General features: G+C 42.8%; 2 protein-coding genes across 3 annotated transcripts in view; one reads left to right on the top strand and one right to left on the bottom strand.

The window, feature by feature from the left end:
• Positions 1 to 1,523: 1,523 nt before the first annotated feature.
• Positions 1,524 to 13,924, bottom strand: part of PLA2G15 (phospholipase A2 group XV) — a 46,408-nt gene continuing 34,007 nt past the window's right edge. Inside the window, exons 5-6 of one of the 2 annotated variants that reach the window (XM_070760468.1) lie at positions 8,385 to 8,609; positions 1,524 to 6,949 (exon numbers count right to left, since the gene is read on the bottom strand). In XM_070760468.1, the coding sequence (XP_070616569.1) occupies positions 6,438 to 6,949; positions 8,385 to 8,609 (737 nt within the window). In that variant the 3' untranslated portion in view covers positions 1,524 to 6,437. The remainder of the gene's footprint in view (positions 6,950 to 8,384; positions 8,610 to 13,924) is intronic. The other variant, XM_070760470.1, reaches the window with a different exon arrangement.
• Positions 5,066 to 5,505, top strand: LOC139172499 (tubulin beta chain-like; the record flags this gene model as incomplete). The annotated part of the gene is given in 4 exon segments (XM_070761648.1): positions 5,066 to 5,095; positions 5,098 to 5,312; positions 5,314 to 5,360; positions 5,363 to 5,505. Coding segments are annotated over 4 exon segments (435 nt in total), but the record flags the coding sequence as incomplete, so codon positions are not given.

The raw sequence follows: 13,924 nt of genomic DNA, 5'->3' as shown, positions 1-13,924 counted from the left end.
ATCCATCCTAAGATAAAATACAAAAAAATAGTATAAGGGCAGACTAGATGGACCATGAGGTCTTTTTCTGCCGTCAGTCTTCTATGTTTCTATGGCAACATAGAAGTTGGGAAATAGGACATCTCTGGCCTCCAGAGGTCCTCCGAGGGGGCAGGGGTAGCTGTTTCCGCCCTGCCCGGGGGGCATTAAATTACGGGTGTGGGCACTTGTGGATGCACGACAGGGTGCGCATAGGCCCTGTCGGCACCCAAGGGAAAAAAGGTTCGCCATCACTACTGTAGACCAAAACTTGGCAACTTTTTAAGACTTGTGCAACTCTTAGAATTCTGGGAGTTGAAGTCCACATATCTTAAAGTTACCAAGTTTGAAGACTTCGGTTCTAGACCCAGACCATTCATGTTTATTTCAAACAAGTCGTTCCCAACGTGGGGCTCACACCAGTATTGGGTTCCTTACGGGTACGCAGGAAGCAAAATTTCACCGGGAATCATGCGCCCATCCACTGGTCACCCAGAGCTATATGCGAATCGCACCAGTAGCAGCAGCAAGTAGGAACCCCCGTCTGGCCCACACCTCGGGGGGGGGGGGGGCAATTTGATTTTTAATGAGCGTAATTGGAACTTTGTTTAAACCAAGTTAATGGCCTTTTAGGCTTCCTCCAGGTGAGTAGGAGTTCACTTTTTGAATAATAAGAAATATATGCAGTTTTGAATAGTAAGAAATATATGCAGTTCGACTACTGCAATGCTCTCTACATGGGGCTACCTTTGAAGAGTGTTCGGAAACTTCAGATGATGCAGAATGCGGCCGCGAGAGCAATCATGGGCCTCCCCATATATGCCCATGTATCATCAACGCGGCCTGCACTGGCTGCCGATCAATTTCCAGTCACAATTCAAAGTGTTGGTTATGACCTATAAAGCCCTACATGGCATTGGACCAGAATACCTCCGAGACTGCCTTCTGCAGCACGAATCCCAGTGGCCCATTAGGTCTCACAGTTGGCCTTCTCCGAGTCCCGTCGACTAAACAATGCGGGACCCAGGGGAAGAGCCTTCTCTGTGGCAGCCCCGGCCCTCTGGAACCAACTCCCCCCAGAGATTAGGATTGCCCCCCCTCCTCCCCTTTCATAAGTTATTAAAAACTCATGTTTGCCACCAGGCATGAGGAAATTGAGACACCCCCCAATTCTCAAGGTTGGTGTATGGTTTGATTGGATTGTGTGATTATTTTATTATAAGGGTTTTAAACTATTTTTAATAATAGGACTTGTTGTGAACCACCCCGAGTCTTCAGAGAGGGGCGGCATACAATATAATAAATTATTATTATTATTAATTATATGTGGGTTTTAGAGAGGCGTAGATGGGGCGTGGCCCCCCAAAAGGTGGCAAACCACTGCTCTTAGACCCAAACACAAGAAAGCCGTAACAGCTCAGTGACGCTCCCTTTTGCACCCCACACAACAGTCTTCTTCCACGGACAGTTCTGAAGTTATCTTTGAAAATCAAAACACATTGCGGTTATCTGTAGCACTTCATCGACTTTTATTAAGTTATTAAAATACGACAAATGTGAAAAAACAAAACAAAATCTACCCGTTCATACACACAAAGAAACGGTTTATAAAAACAAGGAGCCTTGGCAGACAGTGTTCTGTACAAAATACTGTTAAGCCGAAGAGCAGCATGGTTATTCTGCCTCTGAAACTCTCGAGGGGCTCAACACACCCAAACACAAACGGGCTTACTAGCAGGAGCTCTCTCAATTTGCACTTATTGCTTCTTACGTGAGGGACCTTTAAACTTTGCTGCAGCAGTACCACCTTAAAGGGCTCAACTCCCATTTAGCATCTGCACAGCTATACACATTCATACATGTGCATACATACATGTGTATATGTACACACACACACAATCTATAAACACACACACACTCACACATACATACAGATGCTGGATTATATATATATATAATCTCAGTATTTATATTTGGTCCTCAGAAACTATTTGGGTTTTCAGAAAGCCAAATACCTGTGTGGAATAAAAACTGTTTATAAGCACTTGTGATTTGCGAGACGTACTTTGAGCCTGGTGAGAGAACGCAACCCTCAGACACTCTTGGTAACCAATAAAACCAAGAAATGCACCCCTTCCACCAAAATCACCTTTAGCCAGTGAAAACGTGACTCCGAGTACTTAATTCCATAAGCTATTAAAAAGCCACTGTGGCTGCTAACACTTGGTTCGGAAAAGCAAATTTTGCAAAACTAACCCACTACTGTGGCCATGACTCATAGATAAATTAAGACAGGGGGCAAGTTGGAATCTACTTAGGGGTTACAAGCCAACGTAATTCACAATATTAAGTGGTAAGGATTTAATTTAATTGATCTTGGATGGCCACATGTATAAACTGTGGATTGTCTGAGTAAGACCGACCACAAATGGCCCAAGGATGAATTTTCAGGCGTTGACACCCAAAAGGCACCACATTTATTTCTTGAAAGAAGAAATAAAACAACCACCACTTATAGAAGCACCAAGATAGCTAAGGAAGTTTTGCCTAATCCTATTTGACAGCTTAGCAAGTGGATACAAACATTGATATGAAAACTGTCACTTTCTTGGCAGGGTAGAAGGTGGCCTAAATTGGGAGTGGCCAACCACGGCCACCTTTAAGACCTGTGGACTTCAACTTCCAGAATTCCCCAGCCAGCACGCAGGGAAATTCTGGGAGTTGAAATCCAGAGGCATTAAAAGTGGCCAAGTCCGGACAGCCCTAGCCTATGTGGATCAAGGATCAGCGGGGGAAAATTCTGACAGCACGATTAAATTGGATTGAGGCACACACAGAAGTGTCGCTTGGTCAAGCAGCAACCAATTTCCTCTATGGGAGGGTTGCCAATACTCAGGGCCCGGGGCCCGAATCTGGCCCACAGGATGCTCAGATTTGGCCCATGGGGGTCTCCCTGGAAAGTGAAGGACGAGCCCACAGCGCTTGTGCCAGCAAAAATGGAAATTGCGAGGGCTGCGGGTTGCCCTCCCGAGCTCCGTTTTCGCTAGCAAAGGGTTGCAGGAGGCCGTTGCAGCCAAAAACGGAGCTCGTGAGTCCATTTTTGCTGGCCAAGCGTTCAGGCTGCCACAGGTGCCCTGATACAAGTGACCATCAAGCTGGCTATGCCCCCTGGCCCCCCACCCCAAGGCCAAACATGACCCTGATGCGGCCCTCAATGAAGCAGAATTTGACAACCCTGCTCTATGGGCATGTGTGCAATCCCTGGATTAATATTGGGATTTAAGCATCAACTGAGATTAGTGGTGGCCATTTGCACATTTGGGGCCTCTGCTTAGATGCTCGCTTCCTGCGCCACGCATCTTGTAAACAATCTCAGAGAGTCAAACACTGAAGGGATTTCATATCGCTCTTCCAAGCTCTTTCATATCCCATTCTCAACACCAACAAGCTCAGCAGAATCTGCTATCGAGGCCAAACGAAGGACCTGCCCTTAAAAGGCGCTTACAAAAATACACTTGGGCCCCAGAGCTTCACCTGCCACTTAATGGTATCTTGAGGCTTTAAGTGTAGGCTAGACACGGTGCCATGATTCCTATGAAACGTCTCACCCTCTAATCAAGGCCTTTCAGGTTGCATGGGGATCCCGAAGAGCTAGCAATTATAACTCTTATTATTAAAAGAGAAATTTCCTGACAATGTCCAGAGGCGTGGACTTTGCGGAGTTCTTCTCACAGAAGAAAGTGGTCGAACGTTGGAGGAGTTGTAAGCTGGTCCGCCCCGAGGGTCAGTAACCTTTTTCGACAAAGCACGGGCATGATTGAACCAAGAAAGTCAACCCAAATTTGATACTAAAAAGCTTTCCTTGACTTGGATAATAGGATGGGTTAGTTAAACCTTGATCCCTTTTCAGACAATCGGCTTGCAAATCTCTCCTAAAACATAATGAACTGAACAGCACAAAACTTTACAATGGGAGGGGGAGGGAATGGATGAGGACGGTGATGAAAAGGCACAAACATATTACATGTTAGGGATGGAGCAGGTGTTTTGGGCAGATTCCAAATTCCAAAGCTCTTCAGGCCAAAGTCTTAGAATTGGGAACAATACCATTGAAGGCTCAAGGAGTCTTCAAACTCCACGTTTTGGTCAGAGAAGACCTGGCATGACATCAAGTTTTTGAAAGTTGCAGATTTGTCTGATATCCCATTTGGGAGGTTTGGCACACATATCAAGATTTGGCATTCTACGAAACCATGGATTGGAAATGATCCAATTTAGCATTCAAATGCCCAACAACTACATTCAACGGACAAGGAAACTCTGGGTGGAACTGGACGACGACACAAACCAAAACCAGCACTGGGCTTTGCTTTCCTGTAAAGCAGGAATGCAACTTTGGCCACTTGTGGACTTCAACTCCCAGAATTCCCCAACCAGGATGGCTGGATGGAGACTTATGCAAGTTTGAAGTCCACAGGTCTTAAAATTGCCAGGTTTGGGGGACCCCTGTGGTAAAGAGACTCAGGTTTATTTTACTGCTGGATTGCTATCGATCAGATGTCTACAGGGTCTTCTAGGGTAGCTACAAATACCCAAAAGGCAGCCTTTGAAACATTGGTCTTCTCCAGCCCCAGGTAATTTTAGGTGTGGTTTCTTCAAAGGGCTTGTTGTAGTTGTGAGCGATGCCCTTCTATTGTTATTTTTACCTTTATGCATGATGCTATAGTCAAAGGAATAGGATAGAGAATTGACACCACCAGGAGAAACACCAGAAGAAAAAAAACCAGATGTCCATACTGTAGGGAGCGTACATCAGGATTTGGGGAAGATGCTACTGAAACGGACTTAAAACAACACCCCAATGGCAACATGTGCAACAGCAAAAATAGTAGGATTAATATCTCACGTCAAAAACAGGTTGTTAGAGAATCACTCCAGATCTCAAAGTAACTGGCTAAAATAAGTTCCTATCTCAACATTGGCCTTTTTGACCATATTGAAAGCCGTCAAGTATTGAAGTCACAGCTGCTGTAACTGATCTGGATTAATTGATGCCAAGAACATGATGGCAGCCTGCCACCCCCCCACCATGGGCGCAACCTCAGGGTTGCGGCACTTTCCCGTGGGCGCCTGTCAAGGGAGGAGGTGGATGAGCAGGTGCTGAATGTCCAGAGCAAGAGTAGCAGCTACTATGTGGAGTGGAACCCCAATAATGTGAAGACCGCCGAATGTGACATCCTTCCTCGTGGTCTTAAGATCTCAGCCACCTTCATTGACAACGGCAACGCCATCCAGGGACATCTTGGAGCAGTTCACAGCCAGGTTCTGCCACGAGGCTTTCCTGCTGGGGAGGGTATGGAAGAGATGGAGCTCACGGAGGCCGAGAGCAACCTGAACGGCCTGGTTTCCGAATACCAGCAGTGCCAGGATGCGACATCTGAGGAAGAGGAGGCGTTTGAGGAGGAAGCTGAAGAAGCGGCAGCTTAGACTGGGTTGGGGAGTCACACACCTGTTTATTTCTGTCCAAACGTGTTGCAAACTTTACTTGTTCGAGGCCCTAGTTTACGTATGCTGCGTTGCCTTTAATGTCACCTGTATGATCCTGTATGGACATTAAACACGCCTGATTTTTTTAAAAAATTGATCTGGATCAATTTTAAAAGATAATGTGAAAAATCATTTGATAGCGAACCCCTTTGGCCTTCGTCTTGTCAAGTAGGAATCAAATTAATACGCCCGTCTTATTGTTTGGAAAACTTCGTGAAGCTCCAGCGTTGTCCTTCGAGAACAGTTTCACACCAGGGCTGGTGAGGCCAATCTAAGGTTAAAAATCCCATGCCTGTCTAGGTCAAACCCCCCCCCCCTTTGCAGGGGGCTTCGCAGTTCCCAGGTTCATATTGGCAACAACAACAACAACCCAGAGCCTTGGTGATCTTTCGGGTGAGGACGTATCCTGAGGTCCTCTCCTTGACATTTCTAGCTCAATAAATAAAGAGAAAGAGAAACGTTCACTGCATCCCAGAGAAGTGGCACACAGCCTTCACATAGGTGGGCACCGAGATGTGGCACCTGTGCATTTTGTCAGGCCTGCTACCCATGTTACTCTAGGACAGTGTTTCCCAACCTTGGCGACTTGAAGGTATTTGGACTTCAACTCCCAGAATTCCCCAGCCAGCGAATGCTGGCTGGGGAATTCTGGGAGTTGAAGTCCAGATATCTTCAAGTGGCCAAGGTTGGGAAACATTGCTCTAGGAAACAAGTAACCCTTAAAATTGATTTACAACAAGATTTCCAACAAGATTCGGTAAGCCGGGGGGGAAAAGGGAACAGCAGCAGCTTTTTAAAAAAATTCGAGGTCCAAAACATTCTTTTGTGCTTCCCAGTTAGGGTAGGGAGGAAAAAAGTGAAGCTCTACTGTGTCACGAGCCAAAAAGGACCTTTTTAACGTAGGAGATGGTTAAGTTATCATAGAGCATCTCAATGTGTTCGCTTCCTGGCAGCTCGTAGAGGAACACTTTCTGTTCCTGCTGATCTATCCACTTCTGGCACTGTAAGGCGCTTTCTAAGTTGACCGTCCCATCTCCGTTCCCGTAAAAGATCTTCGGCTCTTTATCTGGCAAGCTGTCGTAGAAGAAGGACTCCGGGGTGCTGACGTTGGTGCCGTAAAGGCAATGCGTGCGCACGCCGGGGGGCTTCATGCTGTAAATCAAAGCTTCTGTCGCTTTCCTCATCAGCCAACCGTCTTCGAAACCGATGTCCGCGTAGAACTTCTGGAAATCCCGGATGGTGTAGTTGGCGGAAGGCGTGCTGACGAAGATCTTCTCCGGGGACCAGGTGTAATTGTACGGGAGCAGCCAGCTGGTGGAAACGGCGGACCGTTGCTGGTCCCTGATCTTGAAGGAGCTGATCACGGGAATCCGATTGTTGTCCCCTGTGACATTAAAGCAAGGAACAAGATTAGGAATTGGGAGGATCACAAACAGGTGAATTCAAGTTTAAGCAGCATATTTCCTAAGAAATTACATAAGGACTCGTTCCTCAACAAATAATGATGCAAAAGTTTGATAGAACAAGCACACTGAGAAATGTGGCTGTCCTTCAAAAATGGTAATAATAATAATAATAATAATAATTATTATTATTATTATTATTATTATTATTATTATTATTATTTATTGGATTTGTATGCCACCCCTCTCCGTAGACTCGGGGCGGCTAACAACAATAATAAAAACAGCATGTGACAATCCAATAATAAAACAACTAAAAACCCTTATAATAAAACCAAACATACACACAAACTTACCATGCATAACTTGTAATGGCCTAGGGGGAGGGAATATCTCAACTCCCCCATGCCTGGTGGTATAAATGAGTCTTGAGTAGTTTACGAAAGACAGGGAGGGTGGGGGCAATTCTAATCTCCGGGGGGCCCGCCAAATCTAATCTAATCCCTATCAGTATTTTCTTTCTGAGAAGAGAGACCTGGGGTGGCACAGCGGGTAGAGTGCTCTACTGCAGGCCACTGAAGCTGACTGTAGATCTGAAGGTCAGCGGTTCAAATCTCATCACCGTCTCAAGGTTGACTCAGCCTTCCATCCTTCCGAGGTGGGAAAAATGAGGACCAGGATTGTGGGGCAATAGTCTGGCTCTGTTAAAAAGTGCTATTGCTAACATGTTGTAAGCCGCCTTGAGTCTATAGGAGAAGGGCGGCATAAAAATTGAATAAATAAATAAATATATCAGATGAGTTTTGAAGATATGTTTGATAGCATCTTATCGAGACCGTTTCCCAAAACACTGACAGGGCAAGGCATTAGTACACAAAATGAGAGCAAATCCCACCATCTCATACTGATGATGTTTGCCTAGTGTGGTAATAAAAAGTTTGCAAGGAAAAACAACCAAGTCTGGGGAGCGCTAAGGATCTCACATTATCTTACCTAAATTTCCTCATCTCTAAGATTAGGAAAAGCATCACTGGATGTGTGATTAATGATCAGTGACGCCTCAAAATGACAGACTCCATCAAGAACTCAAAAACACTTTTGCTTTCTTGAGATACGTGCCTTCTTTTTATGGGTGTTTCTGGGCATTTCCATCTTTGAAGTACAGATAGTCCTCAGTTTACAACAGTTCATTTAGCAACTGTGTGAAATTATAATGGAACTAAAAAAAAGTGACTTAGGACCATTTTTTTATACTTATGACTATTGCAGTACCCTTAGTCACCTGATCAAAATTCAGATGATTGGCAACTTGGCTATTTAAGACATATTATTCCCCAGATTACTCTCTGAGGACCAAAGTATGCGGAACATATCCAGTGGTGTACCAGAGTCCCCTATCCATTAAAACCCACCTACCTGATGCCAGCACTCGGAAGGCTTTAGCTACTCCTCCCCACGGCGCCCCCAAGGAGATAAAGTCCCTGATGTATTTGTCTTTCCATTCCTGGGGCTGATGGCTGAGGAAGTACAGAGAATACATGTTCCCCATGCTGTGGGCAATTAGGACCACCGGCTGGCCATAGTCTTCGTACATGACCTCGATCATCTTCTGGAGAGCTTCAAAATAGTCTCCGTTCTCATCTGCAAGGACAAAGACAGCGGAGTTATTTTGTTTGTTTGGATTTCTATGCCGCCCTTCTCCGCAGACTCAGGGAAAGGAGGAAGTCATTATCTCCGTGCGGTTTAAAAACCTTTAGAAACATAGAAGATTGACGGCAGAAAAAGACCTCCTGGTCCATCTAGTCTGTCCTGTATTTTATCTTAGGATGGATATATGTTTATCCCCAGGCATGTTTACATTCAGTGACTGTGGATTTACCAACCACGGTTTGCTGGAAGTTTGTTCCATGCATCTACTACTCTTTCAGTAAAATAATATTTTCCCACGTTCCTTCTGTTCTTTCCCCCAACTAACCTCAGTTTGTGCCCCCTTGTTCTGGTGTTCACTTTCCTGTTAAAAACACTTCCCTCCTGAACCTTATTTAACCCTTGAACATATTTAAATGTTTCGATCATGTCCCCCCCTTTCCCTTCTGTCCTCCAGACTGTACAGATTGAGTTCATTAAGTCTTTCCTGATACGTTTTATGCTTAAGACCTTCCACCATTTTTGCAGCCTGTCTTTGAACCCGTTCAATTTTATCAATATCTTTTTGTAGGCGAGGTCTTGGTTGACCTGTCAATACATTACTAACTTTCAGACTGACTGTTGCACAAGCTGAAACTTGCCAGGGAAAGGATGCAAGAATTATTAATAGTGCAATGGTTTGTTTCAGGCTAGCTTCATATGTTAATGAACAGGTTCTGCCCAGGGAAATGTAAGAAAAGTAAGCAGTTTAACCTGTCATTCAGTGAATCAATTGATCAATCATTCACAAAACACTTCCAGGGATGTTGCTCAAGTTCTGAATTAGTTATTTGCTAATTAAGTAACTCCTTCTAATTTGGGAGATGTCTTTACCTGGGACTCAAAATATCCCATTTAATTATCACTTTAAGAAATCGGTTGGAAGTTTAAAGGTAAAGGTTCCCCTCGCACGTATGTGCTAGTTTGTTCTCAACTCTAGGGGGCGGTGGTCATCGCCGTTTCAAAGCTGAAGAGCATGACTAACTGCAGAAGGTGTATGGAACACTATTACCTTCCCGCCAAAGTGGTCCCCATTTTTCTACTTGCATTTTTTACGTGCTTTCGGCTAGATTGGCAGAAGCTGGGACAAGTAACGGGAGCTCCACCAAATTGCTGATCTTTGGATCAACAAGCTCAGGGTCAAACTTTAAGCTTGGCAGCTTTAAGCTTTGAGGACTTCAACTCCCAGAATTCTCCAGCCAGCAGGGGGAATTCTGGGAGTTGAAATCCACAGATCTTGAAAGTTGCCTTGGTGAGAGATCCCTGGTCCTAAATGAAGGAATCATTTCCTCCTTTCTCACCACAAATATCTCCAGAGTTGATCCCATGATTTGAGGGCAAGATGTTGCAACTGTAGCTGATATAAGTGCAACACACCCAAAATATATATATATATATATGTAACAGTATATATTTACACAATGACTTTATGAAGGATATGCACTCTAGCACATTTTCAGGGAGGCCCTAAAGTTAATCTTGATTTCCACAATATTTATAAAACTATGAAGACATACTTGCATTTCATCTTCTGATATAATCACAGAATAAGGATGAAGTCTGGGTAAGACTTCAGTGCTTTCCTTAATTTCTGACACTCCCTTCGGGGAATAACAATCACAGAAGTGAAACCAGACACTTCTGATAAAAACTAATTTTGAACATTCTTTTTTAGAACTGCAAAGTTTTTATTCGTTACACAACCACCTTTAACTAATTTAGCATTAAAGGCCCAACAGTTTTGAGCCCAATGTGAATGTCTATTTTAAAAAGAATGATATTCATGTATCTTGTAAATGGATTTATTTAGTTTTTGTGTTTTTTAAAAAAAACCTTGTTATTTATTTATTTATTTATTTATTTATTTAGTTAGTTAGTTAGTTAGTTAGTTAGTTAGTTAGTTAGTTAGTTAGTTAGTTAGTTAGTTATTAGATTTGTATGCTGCCCCTCTCCGTAGACTTGTTGGGTGATATTTTAAAGCAGGAATTATTCATACTTTTTAGTAATAGCACTGCACACATTCTTTTCGTTATTTCTATTATTGCAGTGTGATTGTTTAAAACTGTAACAATTTATACCACAAACACTGGCAGAGTTTTGTCAGTGTACTGTTTTCTGAAAGTTTCTGCCTGAAGTTTATAAGGTAAAGGTTCCTCCTCACCACAATACAGTGCTCAGTTGCTCCTGACTTTAGGGGGCAGTGTTCATCTCTATATTCTAAGCCCAAGAGCCAGCACTGCTCTGATGACAATTCCGTGGTCATGTGGCCAGCATGACTAAATGCCAAAGGTGCACTAGAAACACTGTTACCTTCCCACCAAAGTGGTCCCCTATTTTTCTACTTGGATTTTTTTACTTACTTTCAAATTGCTAGCTTGTAATGACATGTAATGAGAGCTCACTCCACTATACTAGGATTCAAACCACTCGAACTGCCGACCCTTTCTTCGATCAATAAAGTCATCGTCTTAGCCACTGAGCCATCGTATCCCCTCTGAAGTTCATAAGTCTAAGTAAAATCTAAGTAAAATCCTGCCATAGCTAGAGGTAATAACAAGCAGGAAGAGGGAGATTGTGATCCCGCTATATAGAGTGCTGGTGAGACCACATTTGGAATACTGTGTTCAGTTCTGGAGACCTCACCCTACAAAAAGATATTGGACAAAATTAGAACACGGGTCCAAAGACGGGCTACCAAGAATGGTGGAAGGTCTTAAGCAGAAAACGTATCAGGAAAGACTTAATGAACTCAAATCTGTATAGTCTGGAGGACAGAAGGAAAGGGGGACATGATCGAAACATTTAAATATGTTAAAAGGGTTAAATAAGGTCCAGGAGGGAAGTGTTTTAATAGGAAAGTGAACACAAGAACAACGGGGACACAATCTGAAGTTAGTTGGGGGAAAGATCAAAAGCAACATGAGACAAATATATTTTACTGAAAGAGTAGTAGATCCTTGGAACAAACTTCAGCAGACGTGGTAGATAAACATCCACCAGTAACTGAGTTTAAACATGCTGGGACTAAACATAGATGCATCCTAAGATAAAATACAGGAAATAGCATGAGGGCAGACGAGATGGACCAGGAGGTCTTTTTCTGCCGTCAGACTTCTATGTTTCTATGTTTCTATCAAGGAGCCGGACACGGGTCGCGCCTCTCACGGTCCCCTCTTTCCTTCCTGCAGGAACAATAACCATGGCTTTACTGGAGAACCCTCAGCCTGGGAAGCGTCTCTACCTCATCAAACTTGCTGCATCCAACGAAGTGGGCGAAGGGCCTTTTTCTAGCGCGGTGGAACTTGTGGTGCTGCCAAAGGAGCCCTCGGAGGCAAAACCAGAGGCCAAAAACGCCTGGATTCCGCAGAAGGCAAGTTTGATTGAGGTAGACGCTCCCAGGCTGAGGTTCTCCAGTAAAGCACATGGTTATTGTTCCTGCAGGAAGGAAAGAGGGACCGTGAGAGGCCGACCGTGTCCGGCTCCTTGGATAGAAACATAGAAACATAGAAGTCTGACGGCAGAAAAAGACCCTCCTGGTCCATCTCGTCTGCCCTCATGCTATTTCCCTGTATTTTATCTCTAGGATGGCATCTATGTTTATCCCAGGCATGTTTAAACTCAGTTACTGTGGATTTATCTACACGTCCTGCTGGAAGTTTGTTCCAAGGATCTACTACTCTTTCAGTAAATAATATTTTCTCATGTTGCTTTTAGATCTTTCCCCCAACTAACTTCAGATTGTGTCCCCCTTGTTCTTGTGTTCACTTTTCCTATTAAAAACACTTCCCTCCTGGACCTTATTTAACCCTTTAACATATTTAAATGTTTCGATCATGTCCCCCCTTTCCCTTCTGTCCTCCAGACTATACAGATTGAGTTCATTAAGTCTTTCCTGATACGTTGTTCTGCTTAAGACCTTCCACCATTCTTGTAGCCCGTCTTTGGACCCGTTCAATTTTGTCAATATTCTTTTGTAGGCTGAGTGTCTCCAGAACCTGAACACAGTATTCCAAATGTGGTCACACCAGCACTCTATATAGCGGGATCACAATCTCCCTCTTCCTGACTTGTTTATACCTCTAAGCTATGCAGATTTTACTTAGATTTTACTTAGACTTATGAACTTCAGAGGGGATACGATGGCTCAGTGGCTAAGACGATGACTTTATTGATCAGAAAGGTCGGCAGTTCAGTGGTTTGAATCCCTAGTATAGTGGAGTGAGCTCTCATTACATGTCATTACAAGCCTAGCAATTTGAAAGTAAGTAAAAAAATCCAAGTAGAAAAATAGGGACCACTTTGGTGGGAAGGTAACAGTGTTCTATGCACCTTTTGGCATCTTAGTCATGCTGGCCACATGACCACGGAATTGTCATCAGACAGTGCTGGCTCTTGGGCTTAGAAATAGAGCATGAACACTGCCCCCTAAAGTCAGGAACAAACTAGCACGTATGTGTGAGAGGAACCTTTCCTTATAAACTTCAGGCAGAAACTTTCAGAAAACAGTACCACTGACAAAACTCTGCCAGTTTTGCGTGGTATAATTGTTACAGTTTTAAACAATCACACCTGCAATAATAGAAATAACGAAAAGAATGTGTGCAGTGCTAATTACTAAAAATATGAATAATTCCTGCTTTTAAAATATCACCCAACAAGTCTACGGAGAGGGCAGCATACAAATCTAATAACTAACTAACTACTAACTAACTAACTAACTAACTAACTAACTAACTAACTAACTAACTAACTAACTAAATAAATAAAATAAATAAATAAATAATAACAAGGTTTTTTTTTAAAAAACACAAAAACTAAAATAAATCCATTTACAAGATACATGAATATCATTCTTTTTAAAATAGACATTCACATTGGGCTCAAAACTGTTGGGCCTTTAATGCTAAATTAGTTAAAGGTGGTTGTGTAACGAATAAAAACTTTGCAGTTCTAAAAAGAATGTTCAAAATTAGTTATTATCAGAAGTGTCTGGTTTCACTTCTAATAAAACTAATTTTGAACATTCTTTTTTAGAACTGCAAAGTTTTTATTCGCTTACACAACCACCTTTAACTAATTTAGCATTAAAGGCCCAACAGTTTTGAGCCAATGTGAATGTCTATTTTAAAAAGAATGATATTCATGTATCTAGTAAATGGATTTATTTAGTTTTTGTGTTTTTTAAAAAAAACCCTTGTTATTTATTTATATATTTATTTATTTATTTAGTTAGTTAGTTAGTAGTTAGTTAGTTAGTTAGTTAGTTAGTT

The sequence above is a fragment of the Erythrolamprus reginae genome, chromosome 9, assembly GCF_031021105.1.
Source record: "Erythrolamprus reginae isolate rEryReg1 chromosome 9, rEryReg1.hap1, whole genome shotgun sequence".
NCBI classification, from domain to species: Eukaryota; Metazoa; Chordata; class Lepidosauria; order Squamata; family Dipsadidae; genus Erythrolamprus; species Erythrolamprus reginae.
This window is presented reverse-complemented; position numbering and strand designations above follow the sequence as displayed.